The following is a 21,973-nucleotide window of genomic DNA, read 5'->3' as shown; positions in this document are numbered from 1 at the left end:
TAATACCCTGAATTTCTTGGTGATTTTCCCTCACCAAGTGGCTACAATTTTCAGAACAGATCAATGGGGAAGGCATGGGCTCACAAATCATTTTCATATTGCCAGGGCCTATAAACAGGGACTGGTTCCTACTCCTGCCTCTATAGTTTGCTATTTATACTACTAAAGCACTGAAGTCAAAGTTGAAAGTTACAGCTTTAATTTACCCATCAGATATTGATTATGTGGGAAAATATCCATTAAGGAAGAAAAGCAGATTAACCATCTCCATCTGAATTCATAGATTTGATGGACTGGAACACATCTAATGCTGAAGTTGCTAATATAAGGTTTGCTGCTTGCATTTTTAAGTAAGTGACTTTAAAAATAAAATTACAAGTTGATAAATGACCCAGAAATGTCAAACTTCGCATACTTATCAGTTAAACTTATGCTGACATGAAGTGACTTTATTCTTTACAAGAAGTCAAAAAGTTAAACTTACGGCTGCAAGATTCTCACAGCGTGACTGAATGGCCTGGATGAAGAGACCACTGGCTGCTGAATTCCTGTGAACAGCACTGATAAAATCTTGTACTGGAGGCTCATGGGACAGATTAATCAAGTCTTGAACATGATTCACAATAAGCCAAGTCAGGTGCTCTGAATCATGTAGGTTTTGACACTGAAGGGGAAAAAATTAAAATTTTATTGCAGAAATTAAAATTCAGATTTTAATTACTAAACATGACACAACATGAAGTTTCTCATATATAATTCTGGTAGCTATTTTGAAATAATGGCATAGAGTGTCTATATCATATTACCACCATCATTATTTTTACATGATATATTTTCCAAATGTTTTGCTCTTGTTGCAAATTAAGGTATTTACCATGAACATACAGCTTATTTTTCTAAAAACCCTAAAAAACAGGTTAGAAACAAGTAAATTGAGAAGGTTGATTCAAAGATGCTGCTTTTAATGAAATGGATTTGAAATAAACATACACACAGAATTGTTTTTCAAAATGTGATTTTCATTTAGGCTTCTTAAATATTTCTTACTACTGCTGGCCTTTAACACAAAATAAAGAATTATTGGAAAGCAAATCCAAAGAGATCTATCAATAATTGATGTCAAATCTCTAAAGGCTTGTGTATATCAACAAGCAGTGGAATGCAACATGAAACTATCTGTAGCGTTACCCAGGCAATGCTGAGAGCCTGTACAGTACCTCAGTAAAGAGGTTTTGGAGGGTTTTACCTTGGATGACCTCTAATCTGACTCTAGTGACTGTCCATTAGTACTTGAAGGGCTTCCTAAACAAAGTTTTCTGTTCAGTTGAACCTGAAAGGAACGCAGTTTCCTTACCTCAAAACTGATCTGAGGTGCAAAGCCAAGCGCAATACCTCCTACTACTGAAAATTCACTTCAGAAGTTCCCAGTGAACTAAAACTCTAATAGTGAGGCAGCAAAAGGCCAAAGCCACAGAAATTGGCTTTACTGGAGAACCAAAATGGAAGTTAAAATGTTAATGTAAAACCTCTTTTCTTATGGTGCAGAGATGCAAATTTGTTATCTCCTGGACACTGCACTGCTACTGATGTTGGCAAGTCTGGAACTACTTAGTGTGCTCCAAGCACCTCCCAAGTAAGGGGTGTGATACTCAGAAGGTAATTCTATTGCCCACCAGATAAACTTTACAAGTCAAGAGAACTCTCAGTTCAGAACAGAAAACAATGCCAAATGAGGTCATATTAGGCTTACAGAAGCACCATCTGAAAATAAAATTACTAGTTTCACAGATCTTCATTTTTCACTTAACACACTTCACTTTTCAGTTAACACATATCAGTAATAAATGACTGTCAGCATCCTTAAATAACTCAAAACTGTAGTTATAAAAGTCATAATTCAAAACTTACAACATAGTCACAGAAGAGAATGAGTGCTCCTCTTCTCACTATCTCACGATTGCACATGCCACGCTTGGATTCCAGGTCGGATTCATCACTGTCTCCAGATATATGAGGGCTCAGCAATTTTGTAGTAGAAAGGCTGTGTCTCCTGCAAAAAGTACATCCTATGTTGTTATTATTTTCTTAGTATGGCTACTGAAACATGAACAAAGTGCTTGGAGTATCCTACCAATGCTGTTACATGACACATCTTTCCCTGTAAATGTCATTCAAACATTACACTTCCTTGAAGCAGACACTTTGCTTTCCATCAGTTCTTTATTTTTTAACAACTGCAGCATTGCTTATTACTTTTTCAGGCAATCTAAAGAACCAAATAAACTATTTAAAAGAAAAACATGGGCTGTTGCATCTCTGGTAGGATAATAGAACCTAACACTGTATTTTCTTCTCAAATCAAACCAGTGTTCTTGAGCACTTAGTCTAGTGTCAGATTAAAGGTGATGACCAATCCAGAAAAAAGATGATACTGGTAAAGAAAAAAAAAACTTACTGCTATTTTAGCTCATAGAATCATTAAGTTGCTTGTATGATCATCAAATCCAACCTTTAGCTTAGCACCACATCATGGCTCACCACTAAGCCATATGCTGAAGTGCCACATGCACACACCTTTTCAGCACTTCCAGGGATGGTGATTCCACCCTTCCCTAAACAGCCTTTCCCAATGCCTGAGTAGTTGCCTGCTTTGCTCATAATCCTGGTAATTCCATGTTTCCACAAATTAGAATAATATATTTTCAATACATAAGGTTGAACTGAAGCAAGAATCTCACATTTGTGAAAGTATTGATGCACTTCAGTTGTAGAGCAAGATGAGACTGCCCAACACTCACTGCACAAGCACCAGAAATGTCCCTCAAGTCACTTGTTCACCTCCCTCTACAGTTAACACAGAGGAATATCCACCCTCACAGGAGGTTCCTTCCTTATCCACCAAGGACAAATCATTCCAATGCCTGACAGGTGGGATAAACTAACTTCAGACCAAGAGAATACCCATTTTAGAACCAATCTCCAAATTTCAGACAACCAGTGTTAAGTGAGGTTATTACAGTGCTCAATGCTAATGAATCAGCAGGGTGCTAATACCATGTTTTGACAGCATTTAGCAACAGACCCACTGAGAACAGATAATCCTGTAGCTACAGTTATATGTTCATATTGTATTATCACAAACACAACAGCGTCCATCATCTCCACCGGCTGGTTATTGTCTAGAAAGTGAAATATGAGTTCTCCATACAAACAGGAAACATTGAATATTTTGCTATAGTGATTTCCATAGCTTCAATAAAAAGTAGTACAAAGATGAAGTTTTCTTGCCTTAGAAGTGGAGAGATTACCTGGAAGTTCTTCTGAGGAGCAAGTGAGTGCAGGACACATTTCTTTAGTTTGGAAGTCACACCAATATCAGAACAGACAATATGTACACACATGAAGTAAATGCAGAACTGTATTTCATAATCCAAGCAGCACCATTCAATGACAGGCTTGGCAGAAAGCAGCTGGATTGTTTTAATATCATTTCAGAAAATATAATTATATGAAACACACTACTAGGGAACAAAACCAAAACTTACTTTGGGGTTTGATGCACTTCTGACCACCAGTTGTAGTTGGTATAATTGACAAGAAGCAAAATGTGACACCAGAGGAGAACTAAAGAAGGATGAGTGGGAATCATGGACTGAACAAGGTCACTCAGACTTTCAAGTGTGTAGAAACTACCATCAGATCCATCTCCTGTAAAAAGTCTGGTGGCTGCAGCTGTGATTCTTCTAAACATCCCTGAAAACAATAAAACCATGTTAGAGTAACAAAGCTCTAGTCTGAATTCTGAAGTTTTAAAATTATTCAGGGTAGAATTCCTGCAAGAAAGGTAAATTCTAAGCAGTTTTACAAATTTAAGGTAAGTGATAAAGTTTGCCAAAGGGCAGTGTGTAAACCAGAAACTGCCAGCTCTCATATTCAATAAATAATGTTTAGATAGGTCTCATGGCAATTCTCATTAATCTGATACATTAAAACCTTCATTAAACTTAAAACTGTCACCTGTGGAGCAGGGTTAGTTTGTTTGTAAATTAAAATACAGATGTTCTACTTAAGAACCATGAGGTAACTACTACTCTGCGTGTTAAGGAAGAACACCTATGAGTATCCTACTTCAGAGGATGGCTTTCCAAACACATTTAGTTGAAACTAAATTTATTCTCTTTCATTCAATTATCCAACTTCTAAAGTAGGTATTTCTCCCATTACCCTGAAAAATGGAACACTCAGCAAAATTTTGCTTTCTGAATGGCTGATTCTGTGTTTGTATGCCAAAACAAAGTTTGGGAAAAAAGAAATTAGAAAATCGTGGGAAAACAAGGAAAGTTGTCTAAAGGTACAAGACTGAGTTTCTATGAGAAGATCAGGGGAAAAAAAAAAAGTTTCTTCAGAGTCAGTTAGGAACCAAGAGCTAATCAGAATAATGAAGGAAATCTGCAGTGTTACTCGCTTTCCTTGCCAGACATACAGAAGAATGAAGCTGTAAATTCCACAGTCATGTGGACCAATTTAAGCTGCCCCCAGGAGTGACAAACACACAATGTAAATAGCAAAGAATGGGAAAAATAGCTGAGTCTCAAATCTCTGGTTCCACTTATTAGCATAGCAGTGCTAGCCCCATTCCAGCTCCCTGCATTTGCAGAAACTACACCATCTAGTGACTTCCCACAGTCATAAAAGCCATTGCATGCTCATCTTTTACTTTGTTCATGCTTTTTATTTCTAACTTCAAAGGAACAGATTGAGAATGTTCACTTATAACCTAGTAGCTTCCTACAGCTGGAAACACAGGAGTCAGCAATGCTCACATTTTGAAAAAACTGCAATGGGTGAGAAGACAAAACATCCAAGTAGAACAGTGGTTAGACATTACAGAATACAGCCTGTGTTTCCACACACAAATTGCTGTAAGCTACACCCATAGCTAGGAGAATATAACTTAAAGAGAAAATAATTATGGAGGTTCTAACTGAACAAAAGAAAAGCATTACAAATTCAGGCAGTTAGTTAATCCTCAATCTAAATAAATGTGTTATGACATGAAAATACAGCTCAGATGTCTGAACAACTTTTCTTTTACCCTGTTACACCATACTGCTACTAGTGGTAGTAACATACTTGAAGCTATTTGTAGTTTTACATTAAATTAATTTCTAGAGATCATCTAATCCACATATCCCAGTGTTCTGCATGAGTATTTTAATATTTAATTTTGCATGAAAATTTCTACATAATTCCTGGCAAGATTCCCAGAGCAGCCTGGAAGCCAGTCACAGCAGCAGAACTAGCTGAGCCTTCCTTTCAACTATCCCCAGCTCCCACTGTGGAAGAACCCACTGCCCCAGTTTCAATCACCAGCTTCACTTTCTGACTTCATTGCTCCCAGCTTGACACCATTTAATCACTTTATGCCAAAACACCCTGGTGTAAGTTATTTGTAAAATATTTGATTCAAATATTTCTCCTAAACATAAATTAATATAGAATTAAAATATATACTATTATAATTACGTAATTTATATAATAGAATAGTATAAAAACATATTAAAATTATTACTGTAACAGACACATGGGAAGAGAACTGTCACTCTGTATGTCCAGAGTTCTGGGCCCTAAAGCACACCTAAAGCAAAGATTAATTTTGTGTTTCTTCACACACGCTCCTGGAGTCTTTGTACCAAGAACCTCAGTTTGGAGAACTCCCATTTTACAGACCAAGGCAACAGAACACAGAGTTCCTTGTCCCATGTCCCCAAGGAAGCCTATGAAGAACCAGGGACTTGTGTCAAGACCTTTTAAATTGCAGACAAGTAAGAGTAAAACAAGGTTGCATTTCAGCTGCAAACCAAAAATCATAAGGCAAAAAGGGCAGTCAGAGCAAAGAAAGAATAAAGAAAAAAGAAAGTCACAATAGTACTGCTATTCAGAAAATAGGACTAAGGAATCAAGCTAGGGACTAAGGAAGTACCAAAGGGGTAGGCATTGGGTATCCAGCAAAAGAAACCCAAGGGAAAATTTCCAAACCTGAAGAAAGGAACTCAAGACTGGCTAGCTGGAAAAGTGCCACCTTTCCTGGTTTTCTGGGGTGGTTTTTTGGTTTTGGTTGGTTAATTTTTTGTTTGGTTTGTTGGATTTTTTTTTGCTTGTTTGTTTTATATATTTTTATTAATTATGGCAAAAGCCAGTAACCTTCCTTGTCATGAGTCTGAGCTAGTGGTCAGTGACTCAGTATTTTAAGCCAGACATACCAACCAACCTCCCAACTGAGACAAAACACGAGAAATACAGCCACAAATTTGGACTGCTTTGTGTTTTCTGGACTGAAAAATTTTAGACAGTTCAAAGGAGAGATACGAAGAGTCACTACTTACATTTTGTTCCACAAAGACAGAAGGAATGTGCAAAATGTGCCCTGCATGTATAAGCACCATGTTTAGTAAGTTCTCTGTGTGGAGTAAGATATAACATCTTCAGCACTTACATATTCCTTCTCAGTAGTTCAATGCATTTATGAGTCGTCTTGGAACTTAAAAACCACCCTAGCACTGCATGCTATGACCTGGGCAACATTTCAAGTATTACCTGATTTGAAGATATGTATTAAGCACATAAGCAGTGTGCCCAGCTCCTGGCAGTAGAAAGTATGTTGTTGCTCATTCATGTCCACTTTTAATTGCTTGGTGACAATATCTTCCAGTAGAATGCCAACCAGTTGTAGCAAGAATCTTGAAAGAAACACATATACAATCAATAGAAAAAATTATCAATCTTTCAGAAAAAGATGAGGTTAGCCTATGAGACTTTGGTTTGAAAAATAAAATACAAAGCTCTTGTCCATCCATCCTAAATAACATATTAAATGAAATGCTACAGAACAGGTTAACCTAAAATAGGATGCTATATGATCACAAGCATGTCAATAATTACATATTAAATCCAGATTGTCTCTCATCAGCTACAGTCACAGTAGCATTGGCCCAATTCACTTACAAAGCAAACATTCAGAATGCTGTGGTGTCTTTATAGTGATTTGCTAAAAGCAATTGAGCTAAATCAAACTAAAACCAATCTGTGACAGTGACCACAGCTCAGCTGAGTAGGGGTAATTCAGCAAGTCACAGTAATTCACCTGTTTACCTCACCTCATCTATCCACATTCTACTACACAGGTTCTTTATCAAACCTCCAGCTGGAACAATGTGTGGTGTCAAAAGAAGCACCAAAAGAAGGCATTTGAGGAAAGCCATCCTTGCTCCTGGCCATAACCATGACTCCACTACTCAGATCACTGCTGTTGGACATAGGGTCACAGTATGGGTGTCCAGAAGACCCTCTTCCCTCTATCCACAACCCTCAGAGTGAGCTGAATGACATGAAACAGCATTCTATTCCTATCTGAAGCTCCCTACTTGAGTAAAATGTTATTATTTTCTTAAACAAACAGCTATTTCTAATACTTTCCAGCACATTAAAACATAATGGCTTAATGACAAACATTATGTCAACATAATACTGCTGCCATCTCTCCATGCTTCTTCTGCCTGAAGTTTGTTACCATCCAAGGACATCAACATGGGAAGCCAACTAAACAAAGCTGGGTCTTAAAAAAAAAGCAAGAAAGAGCAGAACTAACTCAGTAGACTTGAATCCCACTGCTGCCAAGTTTCTAATACCGAACCTGGGCTTCCACTTAAAGGGACGTTATATCATTCAGCACCCACACAGAAAGGAAGGAAAGCAGTGAGCTTTCTGGACCTGATTTTCCTAAATCCAGGATTCACTCATTTTATCAGGTCCTTCACTTGGCCTGAGAAGAGGCACCAAAACAATTCCAAGTTCTAAAATCTGCTCAACTTCTCCATCTCTGTCCATCTCAATATTCCTTCCTCCACACACACTTGTCCCATGTCAACTTATTAACAGACTTGATTCCACTTAGACAGAAGTTCTGTACGTGTTAATACTGTCCAATGTACTTGTGATTTCTCAGACCTCTTTACCTTACCCCAGGTTTCTCAAAAGACAATGTACCTGGAAAATGTCTCTTCAGGTGGGTATTTCACCTGTTTGACCTCAGTGCGATCCTCTGGTGTGGATGTGTTATTTTCTCCACATCTCAGTCTGTTGATTGCTTGACATGAAATCAAATATGGTGAGAAGGAAAGCTCTTGTATACGGGATAGAACGATGTCTTCTGTTGACTGTGAAATCAGAACTCTAAGGATAGCTAAAATTCCAGAAATCCACAGCTGGACAGTGCTCACTGATGCCTAACACAAACACAGAAATACAGAAGATTGAATACTTTTGAAGTTAAATGACACAACACAGAAAGGCATTAAAAAACTAGCATTTTCATTAACTTGTAAAAAATCAGACCCTTTTAAGAATGGAGCAAACCAGAAATAAATTTTAAGTTCAGATCTTACAAAATGCTATTTCTGTGGTAACTGTCAAGCTCATATTCACTGGTAAACAATCTCTCAGCTATAGAAGTATTACTAATACTTGTATAAGAAAAATGTAATTTACCTATTAAATTGTATTCTATTTCATTGTAACAGTACCTTCCTTTACATTCCTGATCCTCAACATACAAAATGAAGGACATTCAGAAGCAGAACATTCCTGTATCAAAGTGCTCTCAGCTGGTAAATCACATTAGTTCTAGACAATTTGTTCCCAAATTCTGCTGCTGGTACTTTAACATCATTTAGCAAATTATTAAAGAGAAACACATTCTCTTTTGTTTTGCATGAAAGATACCAGAAAAGATTTCTCTTTTCTGAAAAGATTTCTCTTTTCTGAAAACAGTAACTTACCATTGTTTTAGGAGTAACAAACATACTCCTTAAAAGCATGTCCACAGGGCGAAGGGATGAAGGGGCCAAAATTTCAAACAAAGTGTTCAATACTCCCAAAGCATCATGAGAGTCTATATGCATCTGTGAAAGAAAAACATAAAACTAATTTCTAACTGTCCACTAAAGGTAATTTCAACACAAAATTTACACTCTTTGTTTTAAACATTTTTGTAACAACCTGTAATAAAGCTGTTCTTTACAGTACAAAATTCAGAGCAACCAAAAGCTATAAAAGATAAATTTTAAGTTTCATTGCAGGCCTTCCTAGACACGAGTTTTATAAACATGGACAAAAATCTGTCATATGAAATCCAATGTGTATACCACATATATTTCATTCGGAGAAATAGGCCTTATCCAGAGAATGAGACCAAAGGACTGACTTGTCATAAAATTTAGAGACTTTTCTCCTCACTGCACATCCTACCAGTTTTATTTATAGACTGCAATGCTGGTCATGATTAAACTTAGGCAGGTAACTAGGAGAAAAGAAACCTAATCATCAGAAAAGTGAACAGCTACAGTGGCAGGACAGCTTACTTGAACAGTTTTCTAGATAAATTATAAAGCAATGAACTGCAAAAAGCAAAGGACTGCTTATATTTAAGCATCTAGATGACCCTATCCTGCTTAAATAATTTTGAAGATGTTCATGTGCAGTCACACAAAACAACAGCAATTTCACTTTGTCAGCATTTCAGCTCTCTCTAAAACTGTTGCCTGATCCTGCCCACTCTCCCCAGACATGAGATCTCCTCCCTGGACTGGGGAACTGCCATCATGGGGCAAAGAGTATCTGGGGCTAGAGCACCTCTGCTATGCAGACAAGCTGGGAGAGCTAGGGTTGTTCAGTCTGGAGAAGGCCCCTCCAGTACCTAAAGGGGCTACAAGAGAACTGGAAAGGGACTTTGTGCACAGGCAGGTAGTGACAGGACAAGGGGGAATGGTTTTATACTGAAAGAGGGTGGGTGGATTTATATTAGGAAGAAATTCTTTACTGTGAAGGTGGTGGGGCACTGGAATAGGTTGCCCTTGAAGGGATGGCTGTCCCATTCCTGGAAGTGCTCAAGGCCAGGTTGGATGGGGCTTTGAGTAATCTGGTCTGCAATTAGACCCACTGTAGCCACGACAAAAGTAATTCTGACATTGTATGAACATGGGGCCATCTTCACACCCTTTAGTAAGTGTTCTGATATAATCATGTACCTAAGAGAAACAGAATGACCTTCCTCTGGAGACAGTCATGACCATACTGCATATACTTCATGCATTTAAATATGAACTTCATCACTTCAAAGACTTCAGTTAACCTTGCAGCAGTTATTTTTCCCACATAAGGCAACCACAATTTCAACAAAACTTGTCTTCATATAACAAAAGGAAAAAATCAAATACTCAAAGCCACTATTGATACATACATTAGAGCAATTATTTAAGGTGTTTGTAGAATTAAAACAATGACAAAATCACCTGTTGTTTTGCAAGCATTGGGAGAATGATGTCAGCTATTTGCCGAGACAATCTCTTCCATTTGTCTTCATTTTCTTTATGACACTGTTGCAATACCAAGATGAACATTTCTAGCACCTAAGGAAAAATGGAAAAAAAAGTAAGTAAACACTAACAGAAAACATTCCAATAATATCATAGTAGGAAAGAATATTCATTTCAACCACCTACCAAAAAGACAAAAGAGAAAAACCCCACATGAGAGAACTGCACATTTTTAAAACCCCATTTTCAGGTTAAAGGCCTGTTTTAGTAACGAGTTTTTTAGTGGTGGTTTTTAAAGAATTTTCCAGTTATTTTTATAAAGTAGGGAAAAAAATGGCTTTGTACTTTTTAAAATGGTATTTGTCAAAAGACTACTCAAACAACTGGAAAAAGAATCATAAATCTAAATACCACACCACTTATTCAACAAAAAGGGGAGGAAGAAAGAGAGCAATTTTCCACATGTATACTCTGTCTTGACTCTAGCTTCAATAAAATTTAAATTTGGTCAAGGAAACAAAACAGACAGTTTATGTGGCTCATCCACCTGAGATATGTCATTTTCATATAAAAAATTTTAAGAGACAACATAATGGAGCACACCAAGCAAGGAGCACTTCTGGTAACTGGATGTGTTATAGATTTGGGGGTTATAAAGATCACACTTTGAAGAACAGGCAGACAAGAGACACAGCAAGCAAAAATGTTAATATATAGACTGGGAAGGGGGACAAAAGAATCTGTTTCAGGAAACAAGTTAGAGCACTTAAAGCAAATTCAGGTAGTTCAGATTAGGGAGAGGGAGATTCCCAGGTGACCTTCTTCTCAAAAGATTTTCTCAGGAGAGGAGATAGGAGCAATTCCAGGCTGAAAAACTTAACTCTGGAGCTCCATGGATAGCAGCTCCAGTTGCAACAGAAAAAAGTTGAAGGCTGCAGCTCTGGGAACCTCTCAAATGTCCAGGGAAACCAGTGCAGACCATCGCAGCCACAGCCAGGGAACAACAGAACAGGCCAGGGTTGGTTTATACATATTGCACCAGCAGAACAGAGTAGAATAAGAACTGCAAATGGGATGGTGTGGGAAGAGCAGTGCATGGGTGGTCTTTAATAGGTTAAGTGTGTCAGAAGGGGATCTGCCAGCAATTGCAGTACCTTATATAACAAAGTTATTCACTATTTCACATCATGTGTCTACAGAGTGTCATTTCATACAGTTATATTAGTCATTTTATGATTATAAAACTACAAATTCAAAAGAAAATGTGGATACACAAAATTACCTCAATCTGAACACTCAGTTCTAACAAATTATTTTGACAAGATGTACTGACTTTTTTCAGAAAATACAGTGCTTACATTAGCATACACTAGAACTGCATTTTCACATTATGAAAGAAAGGCACATTAGGTTTGTTAAGCACCTGAATAAGCAGTAAGAACCCATGTTGATCATGACACTTCTCTCAAAATTACTTTTATGTTTTTCTTTAAAACAAAGTGTATTGACAAAAGTCATTGTTACACTCCTACAAAGCAGAAACATGTTTTCCAAGTCTGGGTCAAAGTAGTAAGTTATAATAAATACCTAATTACCAGTGTCATTACCTTGCTCAAGTGTTATTTAAGATATTGTTATAGCACAGCAGTACCTAAATCATCTCCATGCAGCAGCTTTCCTAATTTTAAACTTGTCTCCTTCTCCATTTTACTCCCATTCTTTTAAGTTTCTTCTCTTCCCCCAACCTTCTGTTTATTCTGCCTGCAACACAGCCAAGATCATGATCCTAACTGGAGCTTTTTAGTTTTTTGTTTTCTAGGCTTGACTGGGAAATTCTACAGATATGTTACTTGACCTGAAATACTAATTTGTAGTGCAGAACCTTTCCCATATCCTTAAAAAAATCTTTGCATACTCTCTCTATAAGGAAAGATGCCACACAGAGTCCAGCTATTCCAGTTTTGTACAGAAAATCATTAATATTGCCTGAAGCACTTTTAGCAGTCACAGCAATGTTACCCTTTCACAGACCATAAAGAGGGATCCTCATCCTCCTCTCCTACCTGATGGTACTGGATAAGTCTCAGCAGCATTGACACTACAACCTCCTTCTGAGTTTCCAGCTCTTTTCCAGCATCAGCTTTATTTGTTCCTCTTAACACAAAGAGATCATGAACAATGGGTTGCAGAGCTGGTATTGCTGAAATGAGAAGTATTTATTTTAGTATGACACAAATCACTCCTGAACAGTGATTTCTTGAACTAACAGTTCAGTTACTAAAAGTTTGTGTGTTTTCAGGTATGGGTAAAACTCCTTATTTATCATGCATAATGATGGAAATTTTTTTACATCTTTTAGAAAATTTAAATTATAGACACATTTTCCCATTCTTACAAAGCTAAAAAAAAAGATTTTTATAAAGTATTTCTCTGCAGAATCACTGGAAAGTATGAGAAAGAAGCTTCTATTAAAGGCTGAAAGTAGAAGGAAAGGGAAGTGGACAGAAAATGGAAATCGAAAGCCTTGCACACACTGCTAAGTTGTGAACTTATTACTGAATAAAGTTTCAAATAAAAGCTCTGTTGTTATTATGAACAATGCAAAATGTGGGGCAGCAGTGTTAGTGTGATATAATACATTTCCTGAAGAAATTAAGTGAGAAGTATTTCATGTCTTAAAAGTTAGTGTCTTCTGGAACATTCAGTATGATAACAGTTTTCTATAGTTTACTAGACAACACTGGATTTATTGCTGAACTATTATCAATAAAAGTGTTGATGCCTTTTTTCTTTCTTTCATTTTTTAAATTTTTTTTTAAATTACCATGTGTAACAGCTTTCCTCCCACTGGCCATGATACCATCACACAACTGAATGATCTTGGGAATTCCAATTATTTGTTTGGAATGATATCGCTCATAAGACAGCAACACCAGGAAAAAGAAGATATTAGGAATAATTGCTTCAGACTCCCTGAAAACAAAACAAAAAAATGCAAGTGTCAAGCTTGAATTGCACAGCTTTGTTCAATAAAACCTTTTTACAGTCAAGGTTTTTTTGCAGAATATGTTATGCTGCTTTCATACAGTACTTCTGTAATTTTTGTGCCCTGTTCTGTACAATGGGATTTTTCCCCAGGGATTTCTTTGAATCTTTGACCATTACTGTTACTAATATTATAACATATTGCCTAATGCACATTAGATTATTTCTGTAGAAGACCCATAGAGAAAAAGAACAACTTCTCTCTTCATTAAAACTCAAGTGTGAGAAAAAACAGAAATAACTGACAGTAAAAATTTCACTGGCTTCCTTATGACCTATTAGGTCCTATACAGTGTGTACCAGGTGACCAGAGTACATATGGATTCACTCTGAATCCACAGTAGGAAAAAGTAGCTCTCCTGTAAGCAATTGCATCTAGCAATGAAATGCTGATTTCTGGAAGCACAGCTTTGGCAGGGGGGCCCAAAGGACTGAGTTTACAATACCAAAATGGAGAAACAAAACAACACAGTTGTAGATTATTACTATTATTATTATTATTTTCCATTTTGCTTCCTGACTTTTTCAGTCACATGGAACCTAAAATATCTGGAAGAGTTAGCACTGGAGCCAGAAAACAAACCAGCACATTGCCCAGAAGAGAACGCTCCCTTTCTCATAAGGCAGAAATAACCAGCAAATCTAATCCCTACTTGTAATACATCACTAATCTGGCTTTCAGAACAAGACAGTTGCAAACCCTCATTGTTCAAAGGCTGTTTGCCAATTCCATACCTGAACTGTCCTACTTCAATGTATTCAAACTGCTTTAGCACAAATCCAATAAACACCTAAAGAGAGAATAAAGCGTGCATCAGAACAGAGACATTAATTTGCATTTGAAACCATTTTGACAGTTATAGACAGGCACTGAAAATCATTTGCACCACGTTATGAAATGTTTCCTCTGCAGTTACAGAAGATGGAGAAACCTGCTGAAACTTAATTACATCTTGCATGAACTTATGCCACGTTTAACCTGTAGTCTGTATATTTTTAAGTATAACTTCATCTTTCACTCATGAAATACAGTATTTGAGGTATTACAGTCAAGAAGTTAAGAATCAGCCAAAAATCTAAACCGAGATAAAATCGAAAGTACTTATGCATTTAAAAGAATTATCTCTTTAGGAACTTACAGAAAACTTAAGCATTGCAAGTCACATTCATTTATAAAACTGAAAATCGCTGTAGTAAAAAAACACTTCTAAGTAAACCACTTAAATTTTATGTTAACAAATTCCCTGCTTCTATGGACAACTACACAGACTACTGTATTTGCCACTAGCTCCCCTCACTGCCATTAACATCAAACAACAGTTGACAGCCACGATACTCATTACAGCGATAAGGAAGTCCATACTCAGTATGGAAGAAGGTATTTCCATTTGTAAATGAAGTTTTATTTAATAAAACTGACTGTATTGTCCTCATCATTTTATTCCGAAAGTCCATCTCACAAGCAGTCCTTAAATAGCTGTTGCAGAACCCAAAAAGTCATTTACATGCAAAAAAACCCCAGAAGTCTGAAGCTATTTTGTGGCTGAGGGCTGGGAAATTGAGTCTCATGCTCCTGTAAGTCTTCACTTTTAGTACAATGAACAGACTGCTGGAAATATTTTTGCTGCAGATGTTAATTGAGCCTGTTGGTGAGATATGTATGACAATTTGCAAATGTGGTGAGGTACCAACCTGATCTGAATCCAGAAGACAGTAGTTAACTCGCAGCTGAACCAGTTGAGCAAGCAAGTCTAGAACCTGTCTCTGCAGCTGTACCGACGTTGTTGTTGTGTATTGTTTCAATGCTTTTATGACAAGGGGTTCAAATAAACGAATGTGATTGTGAATAGCATTCTGTAATAGAGAGATTTTAAAGTAATCTAACATCTGAACACATCTCTGATACAAAGCCAAATTAGTTTTGAAAGGAGGAAAATTGTTTTAAATCTAAGGTACAGCTCTTTCAGGAGAACACAGATACAAGTACCTTATCAGCACGATGTTTTGCTGCACTGGAAATGCTAGTTTTCAGCTGTGTAGAAACTTTCTGCAGCACATCAAACCATCTGTTACAAAAAAAAACAAACAAAAAACCCCACACACATTAAAAAAAATACAAAAAACATACTGTCCTTAGATGCATTTTACTGTGCCAATACCAACTTCTCTTAATCTACTTGACTGCTTCAAGAAATTTAGTAAAAACAAAGGGCAGAGACAACCTACAATACACTTCAGAGAAAGATTTTCTAGTCTTTGTTTAGTTATCCTTCTGCCTTTCCTTTAACGCACTATTTGTTGTATTTAAAAATTAATAATATACTTTTGAATATAAGCATTTAAAATTATTATACTTTTAAAAAACTTCAATGATATCCATTTTAATGACCTAACTTTGCTTTGGAAAACACGTTAGTGATAACTGCATTCAGAATGTGCTCACCAAGGCAAGTTCCTCTGCTTAATTCTTTATTTTCAAGTTACACAGCACAGTGATGATACTCACATTTATGGAAACCACTAAGAACAGACTCTAGTTCAAGTGAACATTATGATGTAAGGGAAGGAATTACCCTGAAGCATCATGCTCCTGCTCAGCCTGCACCATGTTCCTCAGACTGGCATCAGCAAGGGCCTGTGTGAAGTGTGTGTAGGGTGCCATGAAGCAATAGTGGTAGAGGCCAGGCCTCAGGTTGGAGGAACCCAAGCGCTGAGCTTTGCCTTGAGCTTTGCTGGGATTGGAAGACGAGCCATCGTACTGAGAAGCCAGATTTGTCCCAAACAATGTTTTCAATAACTAGAGAAGAAAATTGGAAGGAAAAGAAGAAAAGTTAACTCTTGGTGCTTTAGCTGGTCAGAGTGACCCTGAGATGTGTTAGAAAGTCTCTTTTCCCAGCCCAGCAGTCGAAGGAGTCAGAGCTCTTCATTTCTCAGTCTCAAGGTTGTTTATTGTCTGTGATCTATAAAATTCTTTCTCCTGACTTGCCAAGGTCCCCTCAGCAGGACAGTCAGAGGCACTCTGCCTGCCCCCAGGCGGTGTTATCTTCTTATACTAAAAACTATGTGTACAGTATTTACAATTACTTTCCAATACCTGTCACCTATGTTAAGACAGTGAGCTTCTACTCTAAACCAATCCAAAAGTGCCAACACCACAGCAGAAGATGGAGGCCAAGAAGAAGGAGAAAGGCTGGACACCCAGATTCCTCCATCTTGCCCCCTGAGCCCCCATTCTAAAAACCCCAAAACAATCTATTTTTCACCCTGTGACAAACTGATTATTATTCTACTTATACTTCTGTGGCTTGCAGATCCTCATATAAGGTTGGTAACTTGCTCCATGGGTCATAATCAAAATCACAGGTGTCTTGGGCTCTGTGCCAGGATCTCTGAGCCCCCTGGCAGGGGTCATGGCAATCCAGGATAGTCAGAGGGATGTCCTGAATTCCAACAGTTAACATTTCAGGAAAAAAAACCCTTGACTTGTCTCTCACTGTTATTAACCTTTGAGGACTTAAACCTAAATATTTAATTGGAAGCCTGTAAGAAATCCATCACAAGGTAGTCAGTTCTTTGCTTTCTAGGGTTTTTTAATACAGTTAACTGGCTAAAGAACACTTTTGGTAAGGTAGAAAACAAGCTTGTTTTCTGAACATCAGCTAAAATAGTTCTGTGAACTGGAAGCAGTTCAAGAGGGAACTAATATCAAATTACAGAGCAAGCAGTGAAAATGAAAGAAAATTAGCTCTCTTTGCTCCACCTGGGCCAATGTTTCTACATACCACTTCCCTTACAAGCATGGCCATTCTTAGCATCCAATTGACAGCCAAAGGACATCAGGATTAACACTCACACAACACCTAAAAAAATAACTTCTTACCTGCTGTACACACACTGTTGCCATTGTTGGCTCTCTGTTGAAACATGATTTTAGATATCCCAAAATTTCTTCTACACACTAGAAAATCAGAAAAACAAATGCATTAAATTGATGGTTTTTTCATTATATAAAACATTACAGTGAAAACTAGTCAGTAACACAGATTTTTGTACTAAGTAAAACTACATTAATTTAAGAGAAATCAAGGAATTAAAGAAAGAAATAAGAATTCAACATTTTCTTCCTAATCTTAAAATACTATAATTTCTAACACCACAGTTAAGGAGAAAAAAATAGCAAAACACAGGAGAGGAAGGAGGGCAATAGATCTTCTGACATTTTGTATATTTAGATACGAATATAGGGAATGACTGAAGGCAAACCATTTGGCTGGAAAGAAAAATCCCCAAGTGAAATTTAAAAAGCAAAAACTTATTGCAGTTTTCAACAGCAGCAATTTAACCTGGAGAATCTGCTTTAACCCTTTATTCAACTTTGTGGAAGCACAACACTTCTAGGACTACAGCCCTTTGGAATATTAGCAATTTTGAAACCAGTGATATGTGCTTTCTCCCAGTAAGGACCATAGATACTGGACAAGTTAACTATAAAATATAAAAGAAACCAATCTTGTACCTTTCCAATGTCCTGAAGAGTAGCAAGTTCCAAGATTTGAGAGAGAACATCTAAGGCAGACCGCAAGAAACATCCAAACTTCTCATTTGTGTTCTGGAGATCCAAAGTAACCTGTTCCCAGAAAATAAAACCACGTTACTTGACAAGGAGACACAAATTACTGGAAGAAGTGGGTATTAACACAAAATGATCTTTTGTATAAAATTTCAGTGTATATCAATCAACATAACTGACAGCTTAGACTGCTTTATGCATTGCTGGAAAGGCAGGACTCCATTCTGACTATGAAAGAAAAAGGGATCTTCTTGCTTGAGGAAGGCCTAGGGCACTGACAAGCCATGGAGCTGGATGATGCATTTCTGATAAACACAGCAGGTGTAATAAGAACACAGTCCTTGAAGTACATATCAGAAGACCAACTCTCTAGGGAATGCATCTTCTGTCACCTGAACTAATGAGGAAAAAGCTTCCCCATCCTGGGATAAAGTGCAGAGAGAACAGACATGGGGATTTATTTGGGATTGCCAAACCAGCAAAGAATCATTTGGTACCAGCAATAATGACAGCAGAGAAACAACAGGGTGACAGTGCCTATCATGGGCTGCTGTTTGGCCAGTTTTTGTTTTTATTTGTGGTAGTTGTGATTTTCTTTAAATTATTTTTTTGTGTATATAAACTGTTTACACCTGTAAACAAGTGAGCTGAGAGAGGCAGAGCCTATTTGAAAGAAATAAAGTGATTATCCAACCCCATTGCAGTCCAGTCAAACAATATCATGCAGTACCTTATAATTAGCATGGGTTGCTTTCAAGACATCATATAACTTCAGGTATGATGGAAGATGATAAAAGCTTCCTACTGAAGATGATTTACTTGTTGGAACAGGTCCTGTAGCATCAGTTTGCCTAGAAGCTTAAAAAGAATATCATAGTTTAGCACAATATGCCTTTTCTAGACTGCTCATGACATGCACACAATATAATTTACTACATCTGCATTATTAAACAGCATGTTTTTTTCAATCCACATGTATATTGCAAACTGCAGAAACAATCTGTGCACAACTGCAAAATGAACAGCATTCCAACAATCCAGCCTGCTGTGGAGAGAGAAATTAACCCAGAGGGCTTAATACTGAAGTGCATGTACAATTTACAAAACAGAATTAACAAGTGTTTCTTTCATTCATTACTAAGGAAAGAAAAGGTTTCAAGATTCATAATCTCATTCCCAAAAGCAATGTAACTCCTGCCAAAAGCTGGAAAGCAATTTTCAAATTTCTTTTAAGTAACGTATGTGCAAAAATTATTTTAGTCAATAGCTGAGTAGATTCACAAAAACTGAGGAAAATGATTCAGCAGTGCTTTGGTTCTGAAAAGTACAGTTAATTTTCAACTTACAGTTAATAAAAATTAAAACAGTAAAGAAGCCCCCACCCACAGCTGCCTTCCCACCAATGCAGTCCCTGTCAGCCTTTTGAACTGAAACTCCAGAAAAGTTACTCAGTTTTATCTCTTCTCTCTGCCACAACCACATAGTGTGGGGCAGGCAGATGGAAGGGTTAACTGAAGTGATGTGCTTACCTGGACTTGCTTCACCACTCTTCTTAGGGCTCATGGGCACAGATGCCTGTTCCACAGACTCCCTCTCCTTCCCCTTTCTCCGAATCGGACTAAGAGAAGGTGGGTTTGTGAGAGAAGGTAATGCTGCCTAGAATTAAAAGAACTTTTATTAGTTTTGTAAGCACAAATCGGGTTTTCTTCTACAAAAATACAAGCATATTCTTCTTTTGTTTAAACTCCCCTTCATTTGACTGTCAGTTAAATTGAAATGTCTCAGGTTCAGGACATGAATTTCCTGTGTGAAAAGGAAATAGTTTAATATATTCTCCACTTTATTTTCAACTTCAGCCTAGGCCAGTGAGATTAAATTTTCAGCTTCAGCACAAGCCAACGAGATGAAATTAGACCTCAATGACTACATTTCCTTTTGATTCCAGATAAAGGAGTGTCAAAATTGTATTCAAACATTTTTAAAATATGAAGAAATTACTGATCTTAACAATACTGTCTTACAATTTCCAAAACAGTCTCTAAATGCATATGCCTCAAAAAAATCTCAAAAATTCCCAAACCTGGAAGTACCTCATGTAAGCTGTTTAAAAGTCAAAATATTTCACAGGATATTCAGAAGATAAAACTTATTTTTAGCCCCAAGAGGAGCTCAGTGCATTACAACCAGCCAACCAACCTAAAAGTCAACACATTTCCCAGAGTATGCAATCCAATACTTCACTACTCCTCACTGAATTAATGTTTCAAGTGAAGTCAGCAGGAATAAAAGACTCAAAATTTCGGGTAACATTTTAAGGACTGCAGAACTAAAGAATAACTTGTTATGTGAAGAAAAATATGTATTTTTTTCGTGGTACTTGTTTTACTACACAGAGTGGAGTCATTATCAAGGAATTAGATACTTACCTGTATCAAGTCTAAAATGTGAAGAGGTCTGTAGCACAACAGTATTTAAGCCACATAATTTTATTTTTTTATTTTTAATATATACCTTTACTGCTGGACCAGGAGCAACATCATCCATCACATGTGCACAAATATTAATGACCTTCAGCAGATGAGAGAAGAGCTGTTCTACTAAAGTGACCAAAGCTCGATCTGACAGAGCTGGCCAGGGCTCCTCCTGCTTTGCAGCACCTTGGTTTGCATCTTCTTCAGCACTCCAGGGATTCTTTAAGCACTTGGGAGCACTTGCTGCAATTTCAGGAAAGAGCAGACAAAACTTGGAATTAAGCACCAGAGAATTTTGAAGGCAGCTACAGTTATTGTCTCTACATGAACAGAGGTTCAATCAGAATTTCAAAGCCAGGAGTAGCTGCACAGTTTAAAACAAAACCAACAAAATCTGAGTTCTTTGTACCCAGCTGGTACTAAGCATGCCCTTTGGCAACTGGAGGAAATTTGCAACTTAGCTACAAAGAGGCAGTTTCTTGTCAAACTTCCTGGGTGCAAGTTCCTTCTTTATCTCTTCTGCTTAATCTTGCAAGTTTTTCATGGCATACAATCAGAATAGAGTGAGATATAGCCCTTCTAATCCTAATGGTAAAAATATTAGGACAATTCTACTTTTCTTGTCCTGCCTTACCTGCAAGCAAGTTCCCAGTCAAAATCAAAGCATCCTGATGTGCTGAGAGGTCCAGTGGGAACCAAGCTGATGAAAGGAGAGACAGGACCAAGCCAGCCATACCAATGGTGCAGCCCTTCTGAGCTTCATCTGAAGAACTTGGTTGAGAAACACTGCAAGTTTAATTTTGGAATGTCATGACTTTTTATCCCCCTTTCGGCAAATTAAAAGTCCTGAGAAATCCAACAGTCAAGCAGATGGCTAATCTAATGAAATTAAATCCGTGCTACAGAAATACACGTTTAACAATCAAGGACAACTTCAGAAAGCAATTTGCAGCAGAGACTTGACAATACTCTGGTTTCTTTAAGAGCCATTACCTTCCTTTTAATAGCAAATATCAAGGCTATAGTGACATCTACTGATAAACTGAAGAATTCTGTATTTTTTTGCTACCCACTACAGTCCTACACTATCTTCAGTTAAGTCTTGTGCATATGCAAGGTAAGGACAGGAGACATTAGCTGTAGTATTGCAATGTAACAAGATAGTGCTTTTAAGTGACAAGAAATTAATTAAACAATTGCATTCCATCAAATCCTCAATATTTTTTGAGTGAACACTATTCACTATGGCCATTTTCTGCTGCATTCTGTATTTTTCTTGACAATAATTATAAAATCAGATTTTCCCATGGAAGTCAAGTTTAAGAAAGGGCAGGCAGAGATCACCAGAAGATGTTTGGCAGAATACTCTGAATTACACACATCACTTCAAAGCTGTAAGACCTAAATACTTCAGTCTCTTTCAGGAAAAGACCTTATATAAGCTCTAAATAAAGGGAATCTGGGAATCTTTCAAAATATTTTTTAATTCAAAATAATTAAAATCTTCTAATATA

At 37.2% G+C, this 21,973-nt stretch overlaps 1 protein-coding gene across 4 annotated transcripts in view; it reads right to left on the bottom strand.

The window, feature by feature from the left end:
• HTT (huntingtin) overlaps positions 1-21,973 on the bottom strand; it is a 78,558-nt gene that overhangs the window by 23,594 nt on the left and 32,991 nt on the right. For all 4 annotated transcript variants that reach the window (XM_030946836.1, XM_030946837.1, XM_030946838.1 and 1 more), the window contains 19 exons: positions 21,094-21,245; positions 20,500-20,702; positions 19,518-19,644; positions 18,719-18,846; positions 17,935-18,045; positions 17,299-17,376; positions 15,992-16,215; positions 15,406-15,484; positions 15,111-15,272; positions 14,154-14,209; positions 13,198-13,346; positions 12,437-12,573; positions 10,350-10,466; positions 8,838-8,960; positions 8,047-8,285; positions 6,598-6,740; positions 3,546-3,753; positions 1,909-2,050; positions 485-664 (listed from right to left, as the gene is read on the bottom strand). In XM_030946836.1, the coding sequence (XP_030802696.1) occupies positions 485-664; positions 1,909-2,050; positions 3,546-3,753; positions 6,598-6,740; positions 8,047-8,285; positions 8,838-8,960; positions 10,350-10,466; positions 12,437-12,573; positions 13,198-13,346; positions 14,154-14,209; positions 15,111-15,272; positions 15,406-15,484; positions 15,992-16,215; positions 17,299-17,376; positions 17,935-18,045; positions 18,719-18,846; positions 19,518-19,644; positions 20,500-20,702; positions 21,094-21,245 (2,758 nt within the window). The remainder of the gene's footprint in view (positions 1-484; positions 665-1,908; positions 2,051-3,545; positions 3,754-6,597; positions 6,741-8,046; positions 8,286-8,837; positions 8,961-10,349; positions 10,467-12,436; positions 12,574-13,197; positions 13,347-14,153; positions 14,210-15,110; positions 15,273-15,405; positions 15,485-15,991; positions 16,216-17,298; positions 17,377-17,934; positions 18,046-18,718; positions 18,847-19,517; positions 19,645-20,499; positions 20,703-21,093; positions 21,246-21,973) is intronic.

Source organism: Camarhynchus parvulus, chromosome 4, assembly GCF_901933205.1.
Source record: "Camarhynchus parvulus chromosome 4, STF_HiC, whole genome shotgun sequence".
NCBI classification, from domain to species: Eukaryota; Metazoa; Chordata; class Aves; order Passeriformes; family Thraupidae; genus Camarhynchus; species Camarhynchus parvulus.
Note: the sequence above shows the minus strand (reverse complement) of the source record. Positions and strands in the feature narration are given on the sequence as shown.